The sequence below is a fragment of the Pollicipes pollicipes genome, unplaced genomic scaffold (assembly GCF_011947565.3).
Source record: "Pollicipes pollicipes isolate AB1234 unplaced genomic scaffold, Ppol_2.1 Scaffold_7228;HRSCAF=8575_pilon_pilon_pilon, whole genome shotgun sequence".
Lineage (NCBI taxonomy): Eukaryota > Metazoa > Arthropoda > Thecostraca > Pollicipedomorpha > Pollicipedidae > Pollicipes > Pollicipes pollicipes.
Window position 1 is genome coordinate 374,099 of NW_023597032.1, and position 26,087 is coordinate 400,185.

At 51.4% G+C, this 26,087-nt stretch overlaps 2 protein-coding genes across 2 annotated transcripts in view; one reads left to right on the forward strand and one right to left on the reverse strand.

Moving 5' to 3' along the window:
• LOC119109052 (methyl farnesoate epoxidase) lies at window positions 1-21,117 on the forward strand. The gene is made up of 3 exons (XM_037232591.1): window positions 1-1,184; window positions 1,338-1,534; window positions 21,045-21,117. The coding sequence occupies exons 1-3, from the start codon at window positions 120-122 to the stop codon at window positions 21,115-21,117; spliced, it is 1,335 nt and encodes a 444-aa protein (XP_037088486.1). The 5' UTR covers window positions 1-119.
• Window positions 20,433-26,087, reverse strand: part of LOC119109041 (uncharacterized) — a 10,326-nt gene continuing 4,671 nt past the window's right edge. The window contains exons 2-3 of the mRNA XM_037232580.1: window positions 23,212-23,483; window positions 20,433-22,057 (exon numbers count right to left, since the gene is read on the reverse strand). Of these exons, the coding sequence (XP_037088475.1) occupies window positions 21,190-22,057; window positions 23,212-23,483 (1,140 nt within the window). The 3' untranslated portion in view covers window positions 20,433-21,189. The remainder of the gene's footprint in view (window positions 22,058-23,211; window positions 23,484-26,087) is intronic.

Sequence of the window (26,087 nt, forward strand, 5' to 3'; positions counted from 1 at the left end):
ATATTGCCCGCCGCGTGCCGGAGATAGTGGTCCGGCCTCCCGCGACAGAGCCGCTCGCGTCGGTGGCCGACGCGCCGCGCCGCCAGGCAACAAGCATTCGTCCTTGAACGGGGCGGGCCATGCTCTCCTGGCCGCTGTTGCTGCTGCTGGCGGCCGCGCTCGGCTGGCTGTGGGCGCGGAGACCGCGCCGTCCGTCCGGCTTCCCCCCCGGTCCTCCCACCTTCCTCATCTTCGGCGACATCCGGACGACGCTAGAATTGCTGTTCGGAGACGTCCGCGAGGTGCTGCTCGACCGCCGGCGACGGTACGGCGACATCAACGGCGTCGTCAGCCCTGGCGGGCAATTCATCGTCAACATCTGCGCCTTCGAGGACATCAAGGAGGCGTGCAGCATGCCCGAGCTCAGCGGCAGACCCGAGACGTTCTCCTTTCTGGTGCGCAGCTTTATGCAGAAACTGGGGATAATCTTCAACGACGGGGTGGTGTGGCAGGAAAGCAGGAGGTTCGCACTGCGGCATCTGAAAGACCTGGGTCTGGGCAGGAGCTCAATGGAGGACAGCATCCTGGCCGAGTTCGAGCACCTACACGCGGAAATGGAGTGCGACGTCGGGAAGCCGATGCTGGTAAATAATCGCTTCAACCTGACCGTTCTGAACGTGCTGTGGAAGATGGTGGCGAGCGAGCGGCTGGACCCGGCCGACCCGCAATCCATGGAACACGTGCGCCTCGTGAATGACTCAATCGCGGAGTTGGGGCCGCGCAACTTGCTGATGATAGCACCGTGGCTGCGCCACGTGGCGCCCGGCCTCAGCGGGTACAACGCGCTCGTGCAGCAACGGGACGCCGCGCTGGCCATGTTCCAGCGCCTGGTGCGCCAGCACCGCGCCACGCTGGACCCGCGCGATCCGCGCGATTACATCGACCGCTTCCTGCTGGAAATGGAGACGGGGGACGCCGCTGAGCGCGGCTTCAACGAGCTCAATCTGGTCGTTATCGGCATGGACTTCCTGCTCGCCGGCATGGAGACGACGTCCACCTCTCTGAGCTGGGCGCTGCTCTTCATGGTGAAGCACCCAGAGGTGCAGCGCCGCGTGCAGCGCGAGGTCGACGCCGTGCTCGGCGGCCGCGCGCCGGCCGGTGCAGACCGCCTCGCGCTGCCCTACACGGACGCCGTGCTGATGGAGGTGACGCGCCGCGCCGCGGTCGTGCCGCGCGCTGTGCCGCACGCCGCCACGCGGGACGTGCGCTTCCGCGGCTACCTGATCCCGCGCGGCGCCGTCGTCATGATGAGCCTCCACGACGTGCACATGGACGCGGCCTACTGGGGCGATCCGGAGCGCTTCCGGCCGGAGCGCTTCTTGGACGAGTCGGGCGCGGCGCGCCGCGACCCGCGGCTCATGCCGTTCGGCGTCGGCCGCCGCTCGTGCCTGGGCGAGCAGCTGGCGCGAGCTGAGCTCTTCCTGCTGTTCGTCTGCCTGATGCAGCGCTTCTCGTTCGAGGCGGTGCCGGGAGAGGCGCTGCCGTCGGACGGCCAGTACGCGGCGCTGCTGCAGCCGGAGCCGTTCCACGTCACGTACCGGACCCGCGCTGAGAGCTCTAACTCCTCGACCTAGGGGAGATCAGTTACACTCAGAGACAGAGGGGGTCATCTGAGCTGTGACGACACCTGAAAGGCTTCCCGAGGCTCCTTGGCGCCCGGAGGCGGGTAACTGTATGATGAGCTGCATGCTGCCGCTCTGCCGACGTCACAATTACTGTTGCAGTCAAACGTGATAGGTGGCTTGTCCACTTCAGGGTTAGTTTATGTGCAATAACACGGTCCGAACCGAATAACACCCAAAACCTGCCCCAGCACTGCACGCTGCGAGTTGCACTCGTCGGTCACGGCCCTCGGTGCACACGCGGAGGTGCTGAACAATCAGCTTTCATTGTCAACCACATTATGCCACGCTATCCCTGCTTGGCGTCATGTAATCCGCAATCTGTGAGTGTGCCAGTGGTGCGGAACGTGTCTTCTCTGTCTCCGACGAATTTGGAGCAGTCTAAAATGTCACCTGAAGGTAAATCTATCAGAAACCGGTGCGATACAGCTCTAAGGCGATACATGACAAGGAGAAGTGAAATGCAATGCGGAATATCCACCACACAGCTTTGTTCGGAAGTTTCATTTGCACAAATGTACCATTTGCTGGTCATGCCAAAAGTCCCGGTGATATCAGGACGCGGGTCTTAGTGCCCAAGTGACTGGGACAGCGGGCTTAAGGCCTTCAGGCTTCAAAGCCGGTGAGCACGTCGGGGTGACAGGGCGTAGTCCATTCACAAAACTTACGACACCGCTTTGCTATGGGATTGTACACTCTTTTTTACGCTTCACCCCAAGCCATCTTAATCTAAGAATTGCTGTGCTGTTAAAGACACAGCTATAGCCTCCGTCTGTAACCACGGTATGTGAAATAGAGTTTCATGATCTTCAATAAATTCAAAAATACAGACGCATAAGTCTTTATCCTCGCCTTGGAAACATTTGCTATCCACTCTAGAACCATCAGCCAGAAATCTAACACTGGATATCAATGTTGGAGCAGATTTCTCACTGCTGGCGTGAAGGACTAGTGTAGACATCGCTGTTCTCGCACTGCAGTGGCCACGTGCACAATCAGCAGCAGCATTGTTCATGCGAGCACAGAAAGCGTATGGGCATGCACGGTCTTCAACGGCGCCCCTTGTATACTATGTACATGGGAAACGATTCATGGTCACGGGTTCCTGAAATGTTGTCCTAGATAACCAGTGAGAAGCGAGTATGACATTGTAGAATGGTCAGCTAAGCCAGTCACAAGGTAGGCATCACGTTGCGATCCCAGAACTATCTAATGCAACTGAGGCTGGTGAGGCTATGAAGGCGGCGTTTTAAAGGAGGTATCGGATCACGTTACGGAAACCGGGTCTGGTTCAGGCTCTGATGGAACTGATGGTATGTGGTGAGTGAGATCTTTCCCAAGTTTAGGTGTCTTGTAGCACTTTTTCGTTCTAGAGATTTTTAAGGATTCCGGAGACTTTATGTCTTCAGACGACTGGAGGTTTTAGAAATCTGGAAATCCACTGTCGTGAGATGTAGCTTTGATGCACCACAGCGCGAGGTCCTTTCGATGAGATTTTTAATGAATGTTTTAAATTGTCATCGTTCTCATTGCTCAATGCAAGCATAACATGAGTGGAAATTGCAACACAGTCTAATGACAACTGCACAGTTGATATCCATTCATGAAGGCCACATAAAACACTACAGAATATTCTTTCATCGTAGTTAATCTTTAAATAACATTATTACGATGTAAAACTCGTACTATCTTTATTCGCAGTCAAACTTCCTAGGCAGACGGTGACGCCCGTTGCGCGCGATAGCAGGCTGCGGCGAGCGCGGACCGCTTGACACCGTGGAGCCGGTTGCGTGGCGTATCAGTGTAAATAGTTAAAAAGCTATAGCTCCTGTTCTACTGCGGTAAGCCGACATGAAATACATTTGCATACTAATCAACGCACAAATGGTAACGAGACAAAATATCAAGCACATTCACTAATAATGAAACTGTTGCATTGAGTGGTACATTGTAACAACTTGACACACTTTTCATCGCAGGTTTGCACCCTTGCACTTAAGCACAGACCGGGCGTCAGTGCACAGCCTGAGCTGCATGGCTATGTCCTGGCACAAACCTTTTATGACGACAGTCCAGTCGGGTTCACTAGGTGTGCGGCGAGCCGGTGAGGAATGCTGGCATGGCGCGGCGCGGCACGGCTCGGTGGCCGGGCGGTGCGGGGCGGCACGGCGGGCGGGTGCTGGCTGAGCACCTGCGCTTGCAGCGGCGACCACTACGGCCACTCCATTTGAGTCAGTTGATCACAGTTGAACAGCTGACGAACGAACATTTGAGCCTGCATCGTGAGGACGAACATTTGAGTCTGCATCGTGTGTAAATTACAATACTAGATGGTTACTGTAGATTGTTCCCGCTGTACACAGGCATTGGCCGAACATCGGCTGGCATTTAAATACTTCTGCTCGCAGCGGGAGTGTGAATCATGTGTTGGTGGTGAGAGTTAGTCGCTGCGCGCATGCAGAGGTTAACGATTAGCGAATGTTTAAATGTCTGCTCATGGACAGAGTCGAAGCGGTAGCGACAGATGATAGAATGAAACGTTATATTTGTTATCCTCGGTTAAATTGCTCGCGCTTGCCGTTTGCCTGACGATGATAGACTGAAATGCGAATATGTTAAATGAGGAAAAATGCGGAAAAATTGTTTGACGACTGCATTTCAGAATTCGGTTCCGTTGTCAGATACAGTTACACAGGGCAGGCATGACGCTGAACCTTCTTCTCTGTATTACTAAAGGAACAATGTGTGTGTGTGTGTGTGTGTGTCCGCCATTTCATTGGGATCACCTGCAGGCTAAACGGTCAGGCATTTTTTCATGAGATTTTCACACGACTGAGGTCTGGTGGCGGCGCGAAACAGAGTCGCGTCAAAATTCCACATTTCGCAAGAATGGGCGCGTGCCGAGCAATAAAGGAGCGAAAAAATCCCCTAAGCTTAACATAGGCGACGCCAATTTCAAGATGGCCGGCCGACGGCCCGACTCTCCCCGCTTCCCGGAGCCGTATCTCAATAACCAAGGGTCGCAGCGACACGAGACTTGCGCAGTGCGATAGAGCATGGAATGGGTCATCGCACTTGAGTGAGTTTTTTTGTGCCACGTGGTACGTGGTACGTGTACACGTGTTGAGAAGAAACCGGCCGTTTTTGACGGGTTTTTGCGTTTACCGGTGTATCTCGGCACGCAAAGCACCTAGAGGCCTAAATGTTGTTTCCCAACATTAACAATTGAGGCCGCTTCACTTTCAGTTGCATCGCGACTTTGTGCAACGTACTGTTGCGTTGCAAATTGCAATGCAACTTGCAACGGGCCGAGTTTCAAAAACCGGCGCTGAATAAAAGCCGTTACCGTCAAACTTATGCGTGATTTAGTGTTGAAAGCTAGACCAGCTTGTCGGCCGATTCATCCTGCCTCTGATACACCCTTTGTTTGATCCCAATTCGAAAAGGTCGTTCGCAAACGAGCCTAGCCTATGGGATTGCATGACGGCTTTTTCGCCGCGACGACGGCACGTTATTGCCCCGACTCCCGGGGTACACCCTACGCACTAAGGATTGAAGTGACTATTCGCGCAGCGGACTGTCGGCTTTGTTCATATTCCCGGCCTTTATGTCATCACGCTAACGGGTGGCCGGCTAGACACCCTTCGCTCGGGTGGGGGGGAGGGTCAGTTTGACCCCAACTCCGGAGCTCTCGGGAACTAAGAGCGCTAGAGACACCAAATTTACGGGGTGTCTTGACCTGTACGTGAACTCACTTAGGTCAAATTTTGAGCTTCCTAGGACATGACCTTCAGGTAAAGTAAGGTCATACCAGGTCAAATTTCAGGGTGGTCTCCAGAGTGCCCCCAGAACCTAGGCAACTATTTCTAAGCGAAGGTCACAAGCTCATTTGAGTTCAGTGACCTTGTTTGACCTTTCGAAGGTCGTGGTGACCAGTCACACAAGACTGCACTGAGTTTTGCTTTTGAATAAGCGACAAAGATAACGCTAGGCAGTACGTTACTGCAACAAAATGTCGACCGGGGACATCTTAGGTCAATGACCTGTTCTGACCTCTAAGAAGTCAATGGAAGATGTGTAATGCGGTTCCTGCTGTCGATAAATTCAAAATGAGCACCACAAGCTATCCCATACAGCAAGCCCTAGAGTAATAAATCATGTTGGTTTTGACCTTGGTCTGACCCTCACATCTGACCTTAGGTCAACGGGATTTGCTCATTCAATATTTTTGGTGCCTAAGAAACATCTCAGAGATGTATGGCTTCGTCAGACACTCCGTTGTTGTATCAGATTAAACGATTCCCTAGAAATCGCCTTCGCTGAAACCATGGCCTGACTTTGACCTGCCATAGGTCAGCGACCTTACAGGATGCATATAATTTGTTGTCAAACGAACCGCTATTTACATGTCTACAGATATGTAACATTTGCTGCGGCTACGCCGCGCCGTTTGGAAACCATTCTGGAAAAATCTTCGTGGGTCAATTTGTCCCCCCCCCCCACCCGAGCGCGTGTTAAAGAACGGGCATTCTGGCGTGCGTCCAGTCTGTCCGGCTGTGGATCGAGTCGGTGGGGAGTTCGTTAGTGGGCGCGGTCTCGGCTCAGGCATGGTGGTTGACGGCGCGCTATGTGTAATGGTCGCCGTGCGCGTACAGGTGTGCATTTTGTTTCCCAACGTTCACAATTGTCGTAGGTACACTTTCAGTCGCATCGCGAGTTTGTGCAACGCACCGTTGCGCTGCAAATTGTAGGACGTATTGCCAGATGCTGGCGCCTTATATACCAGCCGTTACCGTCAAAAGTATGCGTGATTTCATCTTGGCACCCAGGGCACGGAGCCACTGGGGAGTGGCATGTATTGATAAGAAATCGAACAGACAATAATGTTGCGTGAATTGCCATGTCACACGTGCTGCGTGTAGCGCGTGCACGAGTCGGCGAGATGAATTTGGCCGTTACCGGCCGCTTTTTCCATTTTGTGCTACATCTTGGCAAGAACACCAACACCGTGATGATGGATGGCTTTTACTCAGGATGATGGATTTTGCTCCTTTCCATAGTTCTACACGTTTTGTGCCACATCTCTGCACCCAGGGCACCGGGCGCACTCGGGAGTAGCTTGCACTGATGGGGAATCGAAAGGACAATCACGTGCTCTAGATTGTAGCGCCCCGTGTGCGCGAGCCAGGAAAACTGATTTGGCTGCTACCGACCGTTTTTCACTGTTCAATACAATACAATGCTGTTTACTACAACGGCAGTGCGTGCCGCCAACATTAAAAATGCTGGCAGTTGGTAGAAGGGTCATAAATCCCCGGCCACGTCCCACGATCATTCGCTCATCCCATGGAACAGGTTCGACCGTGTTGCATAGAGCGCAGGCGAAAGGCGCTCTCTCCTGTCGGCAGCCGCCCCAGGTAGTCCACACCGCGCGGCCCGTGGCCGAGTCTTATTCGCGCTTTGCGCGATATTTCGGCAACCAGGGCACATAAAACCGTGATTTAAACATCAAAGCATACACGTTTAAAATTTCCAAATTTTTCACTTAGCGCAGCGAAGCAAGCGTGCAAGCGGTTGTTATATGCTAAATAGTGATTTGTGCCACAGTTTAAGGACTTTTTTATTCCGTGGCAAACGACTCATGCCAACCAGAAACGTACTGCTAAATACGTTAATGATGTAAATCTGTACTCGCCAACGCTTGCAGCGTGAGCATGTGCAGAGTACATGTCGAAGCGTTGACGTTTCGCTTTATGAGCAAGTTGAGCTGTAAGATGCTGCCAAACGTCGTAGCTTTAATCAGGATAGTTTTCAGCAGGTGACAAAAATGTACTACAAATTACACTACATCAGTGCTGATGTCACAGATCAGTGGTGACACAGTGCTTTCCCAATGTTACCCAGATTGGAACTGACTGTGACGCGCAGTCAATACTCACTGAGTCATCACATTTTGGGCTGGAATCTCGGTCTAGGATTCAGGAATGAGTGAGCCTTGTATGACCTATATGAAGTCGACACAGTGCTATTTCCTCGTGACCGGTGCTCCTTTCACTAGATTCCCAATATTCTGCGACGTCTTTCATTTCTTTTAGGGCGGTTCGTCGGTTATATTCAGTTCACTCGTTGCTAAACGGCGTTTGACAACAGGTGCGTAGATATGGCAGATATTCCTGGTCACCAACCTTAGCCTGCACCTCTTCGATGGAATGAGTGGCTGCTTTCGCCTGATTATCTGCTGTCTCATTTCCGTAAAGTCCGCTACGTCCAGGTATTCAAAGCAGCACACAGCTGTAGTTCGTTACTTCTAGCATAAGAGGTGCTTCCTCTACTTTCCACAGCGCTGAGGACGGACAACGAGTCGGTAACGTTCAGCGGGGCAAATGAATTTTTTTTTTATAAATTTGGTCCGAATCCTTTGAATGGATGGATTTCTGGGATCAGCGCTCACGCTAAGCAGTAATTGTTGTGTGAGCCCTGACCCCCACCATCCGATCGCGCAGTTCCAGGCAACGACAGAATTTAGTTGCGAAAGCTTTACGTGCCGCAATGCTCGGCACGGCCCGTCCTGCCCTCTGACGTCAACTGACCTTTAGCGCGACCGCTGCCACCGGCCGCAGGCCATACCTGCCAAGGGCAAATAGCGAGCGCCTTAAAGCGACTCGAACCCATCCCGCCACGGATGGGTGGGTCGGAATGCAGGCACTCTAACCAACTGGGCCACCGGGACGGACATATCCGAAATTTTTTTCATTATCCGAAATTAAACGGATAATTGCATTAATAATGAGCATAACTAAGCAGAAATGATTTAGGCATCCAGAGCAAACGAAGCAAGAGAGTAGAACCTAAGCCCAGCCATCCAGCTCCAAGCCATCTGCGCAAAGCTCACTCCACAGCTGCCACACGCATTCTAGTGCCTATCACTCGCCTTTTTTATAATGTGTACCCGGTTCTGCTCACAACCCGGACTTGGCCACACGAGGGGAAGGCAGCGGTGCGGTGTATCTCCACGCCGCGCCCGGCATCGGATCACACGCGGCACAGACATGCCACCTAGCGGCTGGTGCTGGAACCCGGGTGGCGTCCATGCCCGTCTCATGGGGCCGGGTCGACGCTGGCGATCCAAGCGCTGCCCCCGCTCGGCTCCGTAGCCCATAACGTCAGCTTGCGTGGGTATTTGCATGGCCATGGCTGGGTCAAATTTCATTTCTCTGGTAGTGTCATGTGATGTCCCATGTCAAATGGGGCATCACAATTTAGCGTTCCCAATTTAGGAGCCAGTTCCCCCACATCACTATTATGCCTTGTGCGCCACCGTGTACCTTGACGCGATTCCGCTGGACTCCGGTGGGGCAGTTCAAATACAGGCGCCACTGTGGAGCGTCATGCGTGTGGTCCGGGACTGGGAATGCGCGAAGGAACAGATAACAAGATAGGTAGGATCGAATGTCGCATTCACTGAACGGAAAACACGTACCGGTTATCACACTTCTTGTACATCCTGAAAATTGCGCTGCGGCTGTGCAAATGGAGACAGGCCACCTGTAACTGGGCTCTCTCGCCAATCAAACGCTCAACAGCGCACGCCGCGCTGTGACAGCGTGGCCGGGCTTGTCTAGTCGCACGAGCGCTGTCCTCCGATCGTAACTCTCGTGAGCCTAATAGTCCCCGCTATCGCTGCAGGCGGCACTTTTTCTGACCACACATCGAGCAGTGACACACGCGCACGGGCAACGGCGAATCACGCACCTCTACACCACTGTGCACGCGTGTGGCACTCCTAGTGCCACTATGTGCCACTCTATCCTGCTTCGTGCCGCCGGCGTGCGGTGGGAACATGTACACAGAATGTCCGTCAAATGGAAGTTACCATTCCCGACAGTAAGAATCCAACTGTGTGGACGCCTGCCTGATGCGCCGGAGTTACATTACACGCATTCTGCATGGGGTGCCAGAAGACCACGTTCGCATGCGGACATCTCTGCAACGCAGAGCCTGCCATAAAGCTTTTTCGAAAGCCCAAAGGCAACTTCCAGTAATTAATACATGGACCGGACGCAGGGAGAGGAGAAAATAATTACAAAGGAAATGGTGGCTCCTTTGGTGAATCTCATGTATATCTCCTAAAAGAGATAAATCTATTGTGATGTGAGCAAAACAGCCTTTACCCGGCTACATGTCGTGGGGTTATTAGCTGGCGCTGGAACATATTTGTCGGTGGAGGGGCGAAAAACACCCATTTTGTTGGGCTGAAGCCCTAAGTCATCACTCAATGCTTGCTGACCGGCCCGATCAGTGATTTGTAGAGTTACGACGGCCAGTTATAAATACATGCTGTCGTTCGTGACGTACGGCACCTGGTGCACATGACTGCACCGTGTGGTCGCTGTCGGTCGGCAGTGTAGCACTGCGTGGTCGCTGTCGGTCGGCAGTGTAGCACTGCGTGGTCGCTGTCGGTCGGCAGTGTAGCACTGCGTGGTCGCTGTCGGTCGGCAGTGTAGCACTGTGTGGGCACTGTCTGTCGGCAGTGTAGCGCTGTGTGGGCACTGTCGGTCGGCAGTGCAGCACTGTCGGCACTGTCGGTCGGCAGTGTTAGCCGGTCGTGGGCCGACAACGCCAATTTCATTCATATGATCCGCCGAGGGCGCGTCACTGCAAGCGGCTCTCCAGCCGGTAGCGTGGCTGACAGCACACGGCAGTCCGGGGAAAAATATCATAAGAGAGCGCGGAAAGTGCGACCTGTACATTTGATAGAACTGCTCTAGGGCTGTCAGCTGGCACTGAAACATGCGTGTCGGCTGACAGCATTTATTTCCTTGTTCCCCTGACACCTGACACTCGACGCTGGCGGGCTGACCAAGGCGATGATTCACAAAGTCACGGCGGTCAATTCAAACACTTGTTTGTCGACGGCGTCGGTTGCGGTCGTGTGCACGTGACGGCGCTGAAGGAGCACTTCTGGCCTGCAGCGTACATCGGCCGTCGGCCCACAACACCTCTGCTGTTCATGTGACGCCCTGACCGCACGCTGCTGAGTGCTGTGGGTCGGCCGGTAGAATGGTGGCCGACAAACCGCAGCCAAGCAACAGTTGTTACAGTCACGCGAGAAGAGTACGACCGAAGTCATTGTGAAGCCAAAGCTCATACCAAAAGCACGTCGTTCAAAGGTGATTTTTATATATGATTTAATACTGCTAATTTCATCACCGTTCTATGCTGTGTCAGTGATATTGAGATATGTGACAGATTGACAGGGAAATCACCAGCTCTTTACTGAATGTTTTATTTGGCCCGTATGCACTGTGCAAACATATGCCTATACGTATTGGCAGCTCGTGACCCTTCAGTGCTATTATCTTTCGCGGCGTTTCCCGTGTGTTAACTCGCGAACCGCTTAATACGTTAGCCTGTTCATTGTAAGTTGTTACCACTAAAGGTCATGCTGTATTAAAAAAGCATTTGATGTTCGTCACTACGGCCTATGGTGACAACTTATTGCAATGTTTTAATGCGTTATCAGATGAGTTATATCAGGAGGGAGGCTGATGTGTATTCTGTCCAACTCAGGTGCGAAATAATACCAGGTCAAGTCTTCTTGAAGCCAAAATAGATGCTGCCTGGACGTCAGCGAACACCCACAGTTGCTCCCAGTCTGTCAGTTACATTTTCGTAAATACATAACCACCGTTCGCGTGCCATTGGGCAGCTTGTATAAAACCGCGAAGGTATTTTCGGCCTACGTCTAAAATCCAGTGCAATCTTAGGGACCTTATCGGCATAGGGTCTCACGGGACCTTAGGGACCCAGTTAAGGGTCCCTAAGGGTCCCTAAGGACCTTAAGATCCCAGTATAGGGATCTTAGGGACCCAGTCGGCATAGGGTCTCACGGGACGTCGATCCCATCACCTTTGGATTCTTTTCCAACTGCTATAGACGTTGCGGATCTGCGAATCGTTGAGCTTGTTCGTCCATGTATTTTCCGTACATGTAATAATTATGATCTCGGGATGTCGCAATATATCGGCTTGGCATTTCACATTGGTTACCACTCCCACTTGTATTGTAATTCGTTACAAGACGTGTTATGTACCTATGTAATGTATGTATGTATGTTGCGTATGTATGTAATGTATGTATGTATGTATGTATGTTACGCATGTATGTAGTGTATGTATGTATGTACGGATATATGTATCGATGTATGTATGTTACGTATGTATGTATGTTACGTATGTATGTATGCATGTATGTATGTATGCATGTATGTATGTATGTTACGTATTCCGGCTTTAATGTATGCCAGGAGATTTTGCATTCCAGGATTGTGACTAGGTGAAATGAAATATTTTGTGCTCCACCATGACACAACAAAAACAGTTTATGTTTACCTCTCTGTTTCGGGACGAAATGAAACCAGAGGGTGCAACAGCTTGGGACTTGCTGCTTCCATCAAGAGTCATGCTTTGGTATCTGCAAGAGCACAAATTCTGCACCCACCAGATCTGAACGCCCAACAGCAAGCAGCCTGTGTTGCGGCCCAGCTACACGACAAATCGCGTTGAAAATGTGGAGAACGAAGCGTGTAAATGTTGAATGGAGTCGTTTTTGAGCAATGCCGGAGAATAGGAAACGAGAAGCAGAATCGCATCGGTCTGCGGGTGAGCAAAGCTTCCATTTCCTTCGCCCTATGCAGACCAATTTAAAATCGGACACGACTTAACCTATCATTAAAGACGAACCGCACTAACTGCCATGGATGCAACTAACATTGACAAACAACCGCAAACCCAAGCACCCACCACAGGCGGGCACCTACACACGGTTCACCAATGTGTCATGGCAGTGCAAATGGGAGAATCACCAGCAATTCAGCGTCGGAAACGTCTCAACTATTCAGTGACTTCCGTCCACCTCCCAGCTCAGCCTGAAGGTCGAACATCGCAAAACTATCCAATTGGTTTCAAAGATTCGTCCCATAATGACTGATTTGTCACGAGCGTAAATTTTCTTGTCGCGCCCACGTCTTGAACAGATTTGTAAGATTTTCCAGGAAAGCTGTCTAGAGATGGGCATCGCGATTACGAAGAAGCAGGACTCACCTGTACTCGTTCAGAACTGCGGTTGGTTGGATTTCTTACCACTTACAGGTATCCGGAGTACCAAAATGTGAAAGCAACTGGGCACTTAAATGATGCCTGCCATTTAAGGGTATGAAATTAAAGCTGGTCATTCAAGATATCCTTTGAAGTCGAAAAACGTCGCTATAAGTAGAAAAAACTGTTCAGGGACAACCGGATCTTGTTGTGGCAAAAACGCCCGGAGCCCAGAGTAACACGAGCCCTTTAATTTGGCGTCGCAAATCAAGGAAGGGGATTTGTCTATTACGACGCACCGAAACCCATTAATGCCTTGTACTATCCGCCGGAGTCAGCGAAGCGACCGACTCCGATCCTTTTGGCCGGCCTGAACTTGTCTGTCAGGCATTACACTTGCGCTGTGTCGGTAAATCGGTTGAGAATGCTGCTCGTCTGCATTGCTCGGCTGGTATCTGCGGAGCCTCGTGTGGCGTCCGGAGGTTGAAAGGCAAAGGAGCAAGAGGTTTTTGCGGTGTTTCTTGCCGTTTTTAAAGCCAGTTACCACGTGGAGTGGGAGAAGCGTGACTGTGATGGAACATGAATAGCGTGACCATGGTGAAGCTTGAGTAGCCTCCTCGTGGTGGAGTGTGCGTAGTCGGCCGTCCGTGGCACATTCACTGACATTCTTTTGTGCGTCATTTCTCCGTGGTCAGCTCCAAACTTATTTTGCGAAACTGCGTTCTCACCAAGCGACTTGTCGGCAACTTTGGGGGAACCGCATATTACTAACAGCAACACTTTGGGAGAAATAAACTCGCCTGAACCCATGGTATGGTAAGATTTTCTACAGATTACCCACTGATGTATATGCGCACTTGTTTCATGTTATGGAGCCTGAGACTGCTGTTTCAGTGTGTCCTGTTGAATACTGATGTTTTATTTCATTTCAAGTGATTTAACACGAATTACTGAAATGTGGCCCTTCTGTTGACTACCACTCAATGTACTGTAATTTCCCAGTGACAAGCTGAAGAAAAGTGTGATAACTGACAGCACTTGGAAAATTTTGTAGTCGACTTTGGAAAATTTGTAATGAACTTAAAGGAAAATTTTGGAGCTTCCAACACTGTGCCGAGGTTTGAAGAATGCGCCACTTAGTTTACCAATAGCTCGACTGGGCGTGATCTCTGGCCTGGTTGGGCTATCCAAATTTGAAGGTCTCGAGTGTTCGTGGCATCGCGACTCAAAGCCAGCTCCTTATCAAAGTATGACTTGTGGGATTTGAGGCGTGGCAATTTATTGCCTTGGGCGTCCGTAGTGGTTTGCATCGAATGCCGACGTAATATTGCGCGACCTCAAGGAGCCGCGGTTACACACGAGTAAATTATCGATCATTCACTCATCTTGCATCTTGGGCAGCATTTGAAGCCACTTATAAGAAAAAAGTGTGTCACAACGTATTGGCCAACATAGGAGGACTTCCCACGTTTGCATACTTCTGACCCGCTTGCACTACGTTTACATCACCATTTGCATCAGCGTAAGCACAAGCGTCAGCAGTGTTATGTTTACGACCCGTCTGACCTGTAACCCTGTATCTGACCCATGTATGCGCACAGTCCTTTGGTCAGGAAGCTATATCTTACGGTCAGATTTGCACAAAATCGAACGCGTCGTGAATTTGTGCTGAATATAAAGATCGAACTCTTGCCAGCTTTCAACGGCCAGCAGCGTCCCACCAGATTCACAAAAGCGAGCCATACCTCTTCAAGATTGCATCTGACCGTAAACAAAAACAGGTTTTGCTGCTTGCATGCACCGTGCGATACTGCGGAGTCCACAGGATCAATAAGTTTGCAACGCTGCCTTTCTAACGGTCCCAGTATGCACTGCTGCTCCTCTCAGCTAAGCTCGCCTCTGGTCCTTGCCCTCTCAGCCGCCCCCCCCCCCCCCGTCCTCCCACGCCGGCGCGTGACTAGCTCTGTCCCTGGCCGGCACCCGGCCGGACCCGGCACCACCTGCTTCCTGACGGTGGTCTTTATCGTCTGTGACTGGCTGCCCCGCTCCGGCTGATCTCCGCTCCCATAGCTGGGGAACACAGCTCCCCGCGAACGGCCGCTGTCATGACGAAAGGCCGGGTACGCCGGGTCACGGGTCAAGTGACGGTCGGAGGACGGTCGATCGTCCAAACAGGTTCCTGTGCGGCGGAGGCCTGACAGCAGCGCGCTAGACGCGCAGCCGCCTGAGATGAGAGAGGCACAGTTCGTTACTGGCCACACAATCTCACCATGGACGCGTCATAATGTCTGGGTGAAAGGGGCAGGTATCTGGGCAGGTATTTGGGCAGGCATCAGGGCAGATATCCGGGTAGATCCCATCATGATGAGATACATGGCTTTTACAAAGCGATGGGTAGATTCTTCACGAAATGCTACGCCCTGGTGCTGCTTGCACTTCCATGAGTCACAATAAGCTTTATGCACAAAGTAGGCCTTGGTGAAAATGTTCCTTACACTTGCACTAGACTAGAACTGAAATGAAAAAAACACAAACGGTTAGGTGGCAGGCGGGTACAAAAAAAGAGAGTGGGTAGCGGAGAAAGAAAGAGGAACAGCCCCATCGGTAGTGGATGGATTGTATAAAGGAAATATTAGACGCGATGGCCTGTATTTCCGACTGCTATCCTCATGAGCCTCCTCGAAACGGTGTTCAGGTGCTGATAGCGGCGCAGGGAAGCCCCTGGTGCCCAGGCCCCTGAATCAAGATTCCAAACAAAAATTATATGACAGTGATGTGGTATTACAATAAGGCACTTGGTGCCTCATGGTAATAAAAAGTGTTTTTCCACGTCCAGAGCAGCGATGCCCTACGTTGCCCAAAAAACTGACTGATGAGATATTTATGCAGTAGCCACAACGTTATTTATTCTCACCAATCGTATAGCAATAGAACATTTGGAACACCTGATTAACCGGCACTTACGCTAGTTTGTAGGTGAGCTTCCTAGTAGATGCACAATTAGCAATGTTTTAGGTGCGGACCCAGCTAAAACGCGCAGTGTCCCCCTCCTCCTCCCTTACGAGTGCTAACACCAGCTCACTTGATTTGGCCACCCTCGGCTGTGGTAGCTGGCTGAGTGTGCCAATGCTTCTGATGGTCACGCACCTGATGTGCCATAGCGAAACACCTCAGTCATCATCGGGATACCTGACGTCATCGCCCTGCGGAGAGGTACGGGAGTCGAGCTCCATACCACTCCGTGCCGTGTATGTGTAGACGAAGACGAGACCATTCTTACGGTCACACACACGGCAGAAGACTTCGGAGCCTGTGCGCTTTAAACCTGCGTCAATATTTGGAGCCACGAAACGCACTTGCGCGGCTCCACAGCTGGTGCGCCCATGGTTTTGGCATGAGCCGCACGTTTTTGCTCGAAATACATACTGGTATTCAGGCGAGGCGCGCTCCATCTCTAGACGCCGGCACGTTGGCGACCGCGTGCGGCCTACTTGACGAGGTGCGGCTCCGCGCGGGTGTGGCCCGAGTGGGTGTCACCCTAAATCGCAGTCGGATGTGCGATGGTGTGCGTGTTGGGGGGGGGGGGGGATACAAGCATTTGCGTGGCTCATCGAAATCCCAGCTGAGAAGCTCGCCGTGCCCGTCCCTCGTTTTTCCTCACGCTGCGCGCGAGATGCTGAAAAATGAGGTGTGCAGACATGTAAAAAACAAACGTGCAGACGGGGCTATGTCGCCAATGCCAATTCACGGACACAAGAAAAAAAACATTGTAAATCTCTGAATGGCCGGAGAGGAGAAACTGTTTCCGATATTAATACCATACTCGAGCTTTATTCCGCACTTGCACATGAGATTTCAACTCAGAGCCGCGGTCCCTGGAGTTACTTCCAACTTTGACTCCGAGTAACAGTTCCAACTCCCAACTTCAACTTGAGTCGACTCAATTTCTGACCCGAAAGAAAAGGCTCGATGCTGTAACCGAGCCAGATGAAGTCAGTTCTGCAGACAGCAGCTTATGACAAAGTGCTCTGGCGAACTATTAAAAGGTTATTTGATGCACGCATTTCATACTGATTATCAACGAGAGGTATTTGGTACATAGGTGTGCCATTGGAGCTTTACGACGCAGTCCGCTGCTTAGGCTATATGGCGTCACCTGCCTTTCACCCTGGCAGGAAGGGCAGACACCGCGGGGAATCATACCCCGCATCTCTGGTTTCCCAGACGCGTAGTGATAACGCAGACGCGTTAACCACCACGCTACCGGCGCCCCTATTTGGTACATATATCAGCTGTCATTCTGTTGATGCAGATATTTTCTTACATTTATTTTCAATTCGACTGACTGGTTTTATAGGCTCTCGCCCCGATTTCGACTCAGAACCAGTGTTACGAGGAATTCATCCCAACCTGACCCAGAACAGGTGCAATGGACTCTGGAGTAAATAAAACCTGGAATAACCCGCGTGGTGGTCATGGATGCACTGACCCGTGTGACTCTTAGAAAGTATGTTGTGTAATCTTTTAACCTGTTCAAACTTCATATAAAGACGATGTAAATGCGATGGTACAAATATGCGTGAATACGTAATCACAAATATACCAACTACTAGATATGTAAATGCGATTGCATGGCGGAAAATGGAGTGACCCAGGTGTAAGTAGCTTTAAATTCACCCGTTCTGTTGTTAGCAAAGTAAACTGACTACGTCGCTGCGACGTTGTCTTAGCGTGCTATTTTCGCCCCACTGCGTTTTACATCGGGGTACGTTGCAACAGCGTCGTGAAGACAGTTGCTGGGCGCAGGTGTTGCTGTGGTTGCCGTGTAATGTGCGGATGACGCCTTCATAGGACCCGGCGGCGGCAGTGTGCAACGTGGTGCGGACATGATGGCGACGCTGCATATCTAGCCATGGTGATCGCGTCTAGATGATTTCGGGAACAGGTTAGGTGCAGTGGAGTGCAAACGATGGTGGCTATTCAGCTAGTCGTGTCTAATGTTAAATATCCATGGTTTAGTATTGTGGGAAGTGCATTGGCCTGTGCAGCATGCTTGGAGTGGAGGCGCTTCATCTATTGTCATGCACCTTCTCAGCTGCTAAAATGGCATGGGGTCGTCACGGAATGTCGTGTGGCGTGATTTGGTGCGCTGTGTTCAGGCTTGCCAGTGAAAGGGCGGCTGCTGATTAGTTTTCCAGAAATTTGGCATCTGCAGGCGTGCAGCGGGGAGACTGAAAACCGTTGGGTAAGAGCTTTACCCTATGCTTTTTATTGCTGCAGGATATCATGTGTCCTATTTTCTGTAAACGCCACATGCTTTGCTCGTTTTGTGTCCAACACTGAAGAAGTGCATTTCCAATTAAACTAAGCGGAAGGAAATCGTTTTTCTCCGGAGATGTTTCAGCAAAGTAGAATTTCACAGAAAGGGATGTGTTTAGCCTTGCAGTGTGCTAATCCGTAGTCATCCAGCTTTATGATTATTCAAGATTTTCGTAGTGATTGGCATGTCATGGCAGATTCGTAACAGATATCATGGTGTCAGTCTAATAAAGCTCAGGAGCTTAAACTTAGATAATTGGATGGCTCATTCTATCACGGTCTAACTTTATGATGCTTTTTTAGTACATAACTTTGCGTGCCCTAGCCTGGCGATTTTTTAATACAAGTTCGGATGCATTTGGGATAAAATAATCTTTCGGCACCGTTTCACGAATATCCCCAAGATTTTTTTAAAAAGTGCATTGGCTGAACAATATAAATGGTCTAAGGTCCCAAAAAGTCCCCCAGAAAAACTCGGAAGTATGTCATGGACCCAAGAGGACCAGACCTTTCCATAAAGAGCGAAATTGGGTCCTAGTTCCCGGACCAAGTGGTGTCCAGGAAGCAGCCATTGAATCCCGGGATATATTTGTAGCCCTGTTCACTTCGGTCACTTGCATTCACAGTCAGCTCCCTTGAACCAACATAACACCCGGCCGCACCGGACCGTCTTGGACCGAAATCTCGGACCTGTCTGGCTCGCACACGCGACAGCGGCCAGGTCACGTGGTCAGTGACCCGGAGGCGTGAATACAGCCGGCCGTGTCGGTTAAACGCTGACCGGACGGACTGAAAGCCGGCCCGGGAACCCGTTACGAACAGCCTGCTACGTATTTACGTGACCTAGAGGCATATTTGGCCTCACTGAAGGAATGATGGCGACATGGTAACTACTATTGAATTCGCATGATCATCAGTTGGGATTACCCGTGAAAGCCAATCTGACGGGTAATTGTCGTTCGTCGAAGCCTTCGGCGGTTGTAAGCCAAGCGAACATAATGGAACTGAAAGAAACATCTAAGAATCACGTGTGAACCGTCAGACGATAGAAACAACAGTTTCTTAGCGTGCTAGTCTACTGTCAGGAACGAGCTCGCTGCTTTGCGTTACGATTTAACCAACGCGTTCGACTAGTTTTTTTTTCGCCCATGGTTAAGATTTCTGATAGTCCACTGGTGAACAATCCAACATTTTGCATTGTTCCGCGAATCGTCACGACGGCAGTGACATTTGAAGCTGCAACGGCGATGATAAGTCTTGAGACTGTTGCCATAAGCAACTGTCACAAGCATAAAGTCAACGCAGTGAGGTCCAGTCGCGCTGGGCAACGTCAACAGGAGAAGGAAGGCCGTGGGGCAGCCCACGACGCTCGTCTGCTGCCTCTCGCAGCTTCGACTACGCCTGTCGACCTGCCCATGGCCATCGCAGTTCAGCGGATGCTCACGTGTGAGGCGCGATGTGTGTCACTGGGTTACCGCGGCCATAATGGAGGACGACGCCCGGGGCCGGCGGCTCGGCCTGTGAACACCTGCGAATGGAGGCGCTGGCGCTGGCTCAGCCTGGCTGCCCGGCCTCGCCCGCCTGTCAGCTGGCGGCTGAAGAGAGAGGAAGAGAGAGCTGCTGGCAGCAATGGCTGTCCTGGTAGCTGTTGTTCCCCGTCACCGTGCGACCCACTCTCCTGTGGCGCGAACGGGAGCGTCACGCCGGCGTGCGGCGCTCCGGCGGCGCTCGGCGGCTTCGGCAGAGCGAGCTGGTGCTGAGTCAGTCCGCCATCCTACCGTGCTCGATTGCGAGTCACGCAAGGGAAGTGAGCGGTGGCTGGCTCTTCTCATCGATCAGTGCATGCGCCTAGCCTCGGTGAAAAACTTGTGCTGTGCATGTTCCTGCACTTTGACACAAGGGCAGCATATGGGGATTTCCGCGTAAGTCGTGATTGTCATGCAGCAAAACTGCAACCCTGGTAAGAAAAACATTCAGGGCTAAAGAGGCGTCTCTTATAGAATCACTGGCATTTAGTCCTGGTGGTAATTTTTCATTACGGTAACCGACCTAAATGCAGTGATCGTCTATCGCTCAAAATCACCGATGCATGTCAAAGTGCACGCACAAATGTTTTCTCAAAATCGACTACTTGAGTTCCCCAAACCCTGCGAAGTTATTGTCGTGGTGTGCGTGGTGGATCATTCTACACTGGTCGTACTCGCAAGTCTGGAATCATCAAGCTGCCGGTCACGTGCCGGCATCGCGTGCTTTACAACATGTAGCGCATATTGTCCATAGTTTTTACCCACAAATGAATACACCCTTTTGCATACCCGTGTTATAAATTGCGAGGTCGCTTTCTTGGGATACCGAGTTCGTCGCGGTAATATATTTCGCGATAAATTTATCACAAACCACTTCTAGGGAACCACGTCAGCTGCCAATGCACGCACTATAAAATCAACAAGGCTTCATAGTAAAAACACATCAGAGCCTTCACTGGGATGCTTAAAGCTTTCCCCCTGATAGTACAAATAAATCGTACGTTCGCGTGGGTAACAAGCTGTTCTTTTCCCGTTGTCCGCTTCCGCGTCAACTTTCAACTACATCCGCTGCGATGAATCAATGTTGTATTACCTGAGGGCACGTGGGGCAGGACAAAATGAATCAAGTCCTCGATGTTGATCACATATCTTCGGAAACTTCGAGGGAGATAGAATGTGCACCATGCGAATTCAATTTTGTCCAGTCTACAAGCTTGCAGGCAGATGCCAGGCAAAAATACCTGCCCCGGTTTTCCCACTAAGGGGTAGGACGCCCTCCCCCGTGGTACGCCCTACACTAGGGCACTTATTCCGTCGGCCGTCACCATCTGGTCGTTCTGTCATCCGTCATCGGGTGATGACATCTGCTTCTCACGTGCCGTCGGACCTGTGGCGCTCGTCACCTGTCACCAGGGCTGTGACGTCGACTATCTGTCACACAGGTACGCCTTCACCGCCCGCGGCGGCGACGCCAGCCGACGGGCGGACGCTGACGAGTACGGCCCGTGCAACTGAGCAGCAGTCCAAGCGAGCTGCGACCCGACCGGTGACTGAGGCTGGACAGCGGGGAGCCCGAGCCTGCAGCAATCACGTTTTGCTGGCGGACTCGGCCTGGGCGGCAGCCTCGGCCTCTGCCTCCGCTGCCGCCGCCGCCGCCGCCTCCGCCTCCTTTCGGCCGCGGATCGACCGGTCCCAGGAGTCGACACCGTTCTTAACCAGCAGGATCTCGTACAGCAGGCTGACTGGTCGCTCCACGCCCGGGAACATGTACCGCTGCCACACCACCTTGTTGTATTCCCACTGCACCATGTTGAAGCCGAGCTGGCGCAGGTAGGTCACCGTCTCGTTGGCCTCCAGGTAGTAGCTCATCTGGAGCCGAGGGTCGAGGCGATAGTGGATCTCGAAGCCGATCTGTTCCACCTTGTCCAGCACGAACTCGCCGGCGCCGTCCAACAGCTGCTGCGCCATCATGTCGAACTCGCCGCCCTCGGCGTCCATCTTCAGGTAGTGGATAGTGCGGTTCTCGTGGCCGAGAAGCGTCACGATCTCGTCCAGCGTGTAGATCTGCCAGCCGTACACGTTGGAGTGGTTGTTCCGGCCGATGCCAAAGTGATGGAACGTGATGCCCGGAGACCGCGCACCCTCCGGGTAGTCGATGCTTGGGTCGAACGAGTGCACCTCGCAGCCGAACCGCTCCGCGGCCTCGTCGAAGCTCCAGTCGTAGTTGATGCCGAAGGAGTAGACGAGGCAGTCGGTGGCTGTTGCCAGCTTCAGGGGCGGGTCTAGGCAGGCGTATTTGTCGCCGTCTACCAGGCAGTTCTGTCCGCCGGCGATGCCGCCAAACTTGATCATGCGCTTGCACGAGCTGGTGGGCACCTCGGGCCAGTCAAACAGGTAGCGGAACATGGCCTGCTCCGACTCGTTGAACGAGCGCTGCTCCGATGTTGAGGCATCCCTGAAACGAGACATGTCCGGAAATGACGCACGTCTGGAAGTTACACATCCATGATCTCACTGTCAGAGACCGCGCCGTCACAACACATGTGTATTGGGACGTTCAGTCACGAAGTGATGACTTGTAAGATGATATCAAATGCGTGCCATGACAAGGGAACGTTCGTTACGAATCATTGCGGAATTAATATAGCCTTTCGACGCTGAAGTTCACCGCTGAAAGTTCAGGATGTGAGCGTAAGCGAATTACATATGCCTTAAACAGCAATGTCGGTCCACAACATAGGAATCGAAAGTTCCATTGATGGTGTATCTATTTCGCAATCAGTATGTTGCACTTGCTGGCATGATTAATCGATATTTATAATCAATAACTAATGCCATAATAAAGCTTTAAATGGCATGAAACACTACATAGGACGACCGTAGTAAGAGTTAGAGAAGCTATACGCACGAAGCTGTCGGCCGAACTAATGCGTATGACATACATCAGGGATTTACATTAAACTGTGAGGTGATCGGTCGTTGGTAACCAGAGCTAACTTTGCCATGAAAAAAATGCCGATGATTCTTATCTATTATGGCGCTAATGCTCAGCATGATCTCGTCGATGTGGACTAATCGTGATTTTCCTACGTTGCAAAAATTTAATGAGGTGTCTTGCCTTGCCGAAAAATACCGCTGTTGGGGTTGAAATGTTATCCGTGATTTTACCCTCGCTCCAGATTTCTTCCATCACTAGTCCTCAAAGTACTAATTTTGAACTGACAAATTTAAGTCGGCAGGTCTTAGATATTATTTACGGACAGATGGGCTACTTAGATTAATACCGTCGCTATATCTTATTGGAAATAAAGCCGGTGGAAGCTCCCAGGGAGTAGACGCCACGGTATATGCAGGCGGCATTTGGACCAATACCAGCAGATGTCTTTGCACCTAAACACCGATGCTGCGAACTCCCACTGGACGCAGCCACGTTGCCTTGATGACAAGGTTACAACGTCGGGACACGGCGACTAGACACCGCATTGTCACGCACACCCCAGCATGCTCACGGTGCCGTTCTCCGCGGCCCTCTTTCCTCCCTTCGTTTCGTCCAGTGTTTGGAGTGGCCGCCACGCTCGGGCCCTCGGCGGGGCCTAGATCAGCACTCACGTGAAGCAGCTGAGCGGCTCGTGGCCACCGTACGCAGCCGAGCGGACCGCCGGGGCGACCGACCGCACAGAGGTCACAGGAGCCGCCCGCAGCGTGTCAGCTATAATCTGGCGCACGTGCGCCAGCGAGCCGCTGGTGTCCTTTGGTGGCTGCGACGGCGGCCCCCGGCCGCCGAAGGTCAGCACGTTGAAGATGACCGTCCAGAGCACGATGGCACCGACGAGTGCCAGACGCGTGATGCCCGACCGGCCCAGGTGACACCGCCGACTGACCTGGGGGCAGTGGCGGGGTCATGCGACGTTAGAACGGCGCGGGTGACACTGCCCGCTGACCTGGGGGCAGTGGTGGGGTCACGGGATGTTAGAACGGCGCGGGTCGCACCGTCAGGTAACGTGGAGCAGAGAAGTTGGATGGCAAACCAGTCCAACGAAAACTGAATCAGGAAACGTAAACGAAAATAAGCCCAAAGAGCTAAGATTCTGCAGGGATGAAAACGGAATCTCGAAAAGCCAAAGAGCACAAAGTTGACAATGACAGCAGTTAGAAAAACGTCGAGAGACAAAAAGTCGAAAAGAGTAACAGTTGCCAGGGATATACGTCGGGTTGGCAAAACAAGTCAAAGGGCAAAAAGTCCACATGGGTAAACGTCCATTGGGATAAATGTAAGTAAAGAGGCATTCAAAAAGATTTAATCCAGGAGAGTCATCGGGTGCGGAAACCTGGCGTGGGAGAATGTCACTCTGGTGCATTCGGATGTGCCTGTGGCCCTAATGGGTTTAATCATTTCACATCCCTGGACCCTCCAATCTGACCCATCCCGCGCTCATCCGAAAAACACTCCCGACGACAGCCAGCCCTCGCGACTTCACGGCCGAACGATGCCCATGGCACATAGTTGGCCCTGGTGCTGTCAGGTGGCCGATCTGCTATCAAGCGCCTAGTTTACCCAGGTATTATCAGGTGGCCGACCTGCTACGAGCACCCTGCTAGCCTCTTTTCGCACCCCTAAAAGTTCTCCTACTTAGCCATATCTTGGGACGGTCACGAGCAACAGAAGTGCACGCGGCAGGAGCCGGCGTACAGCCGCAAATCAAGTTTTTTTTGTTGTTGTTAGTGCTGGTTCTGGATAGACACTTGCCTGGTTCCCAATGTTGGTTCCTAGTTTCCCACTTCCCCACTACTGTAGACGAGATCTTGGACCCTGGTTTCGAGAGGTGCATTCATAAACACCTCTCCCTGGTTCCTGCATCCCGTTCGCTCTTTTGGACATACCACACCTTAGCCTAGGGTGATCACTGGTTCTTTCACAAAAATTTGGGTTTCTGGTTCCAACTGGTTCCTTAAGCAACACCAGAACTTAGTTGCCGTGTTCAATCGGCTTCCCACAAACCCCACATCCTGGTTCCTGGTTCCAGCGTCTGGTTCCAATGTTCAGTTCCTGGGTTAGGGGTTTTGGTTCCAATAGCTCTATCACCAACGCCGCCCCTGGTTCTTCGTTCCAGAGTCTGGTTTCAATGCTCAATTCCTTGGTCAGGGTTTCTGGCTCCAATAGCTCTTTCACAAACACCAGCCCCTGGTGCTTGGCTCCCTCTGTTTCATTCACGAAGACCAAGCTCTGGTTTATGGTTCCGACCGATTCTTCACAAACACCATACTCAGGTTTTTGGTTTAAAACCATTCCATTAGAAAACACCAGATGCCTGTTCTCGCCTCCCATTACCTTGTTAACTAACACCCGCCCGGGGCTACCAGTTTGCTGTTATCTACTAGCCAAGGTCAATGGTCTGAAATAAAAGATGGTTGCACATTTATGCGTAACATTAACAAGCGCAGCGTGCGTGCTATGTGTGCGCTATGTAGATTCCCACCAGCTCCTGACTGCAATTCCAGGTAACAACTGGTCCTCACTGGTTTCTTTGGCTTTATTCATACTGAGCTTGGGTTCTTGCTGGAACTTCGGCGGAAGTTCAGCGTGGTCCCGGGTATTTGCTTGATTTCTGGACATGTTCTAGGTTGGATCTTAATCTATGCGAAATCTCTCGGCTAAATCCATGCTCGGTATTGGTTCTTGCCGGATCCATGTGCGTGATCCAAGCTGGATCTTGGTTCTTGCCGGATACCGTAGCTGAGTGTCATGCTGGACCTGGTTCTTGCTGGTTTCATGATCACAATTCGTTGCTGAATCATGGATCTTGATGGATCGTTTAACTGATTTCAGACTTGTCCCTGGGTTTTTCTTGGTTCCGGAACAGGAGCTGGTTTCCGAGAAGAAATCTTAGGAGCCAGGCAAGTTTCTGCTCGCGCGACAGACATGTGACGGTTAAGCCACGTCAGTAAATGTGTTTCAATATCATGCGTCATACGATGTATATCGGTCCATGCGATGTATATCTATCACTTGTATTCTATGGGCGTATGCTTCGAAGGTCAGGAAAGTTGCTTTCAACACATTGCTTGCAACACACTGAGGCATCAAATCGCGCAATTATGCTGCAGTCTTCGAAGCAGGGCTCCCCATCGGCCGATTATCTTTTGACCGGACTACCTGTGACGTGTTTTGGTTTGGATTGCATTCCTGGCGGTTTTTGCCGATTTCGGATCTTTGTCGCTTAAGTTTGCGTCATTTTGAATTTATTTTGGGTTTTTTACTTTTATTAACGACTTTAATATCTTGACTTTTACTTTTGACTATTCTTGTCGGCTTTTTGTCCATTGATTTTTTTGTAATTCGACCTTTAACCGTGTTGACTTTTATCTCCGTCAGCCTTTTGTCGTTCAATTCTGCTTCCCGATTTGACCCCTTAGGCACTTAGGCTACAAGATAAAAGATTTTTCCACGTGATTTTTTAGCTTGTTTTCATTCTTCCCAGTTATGA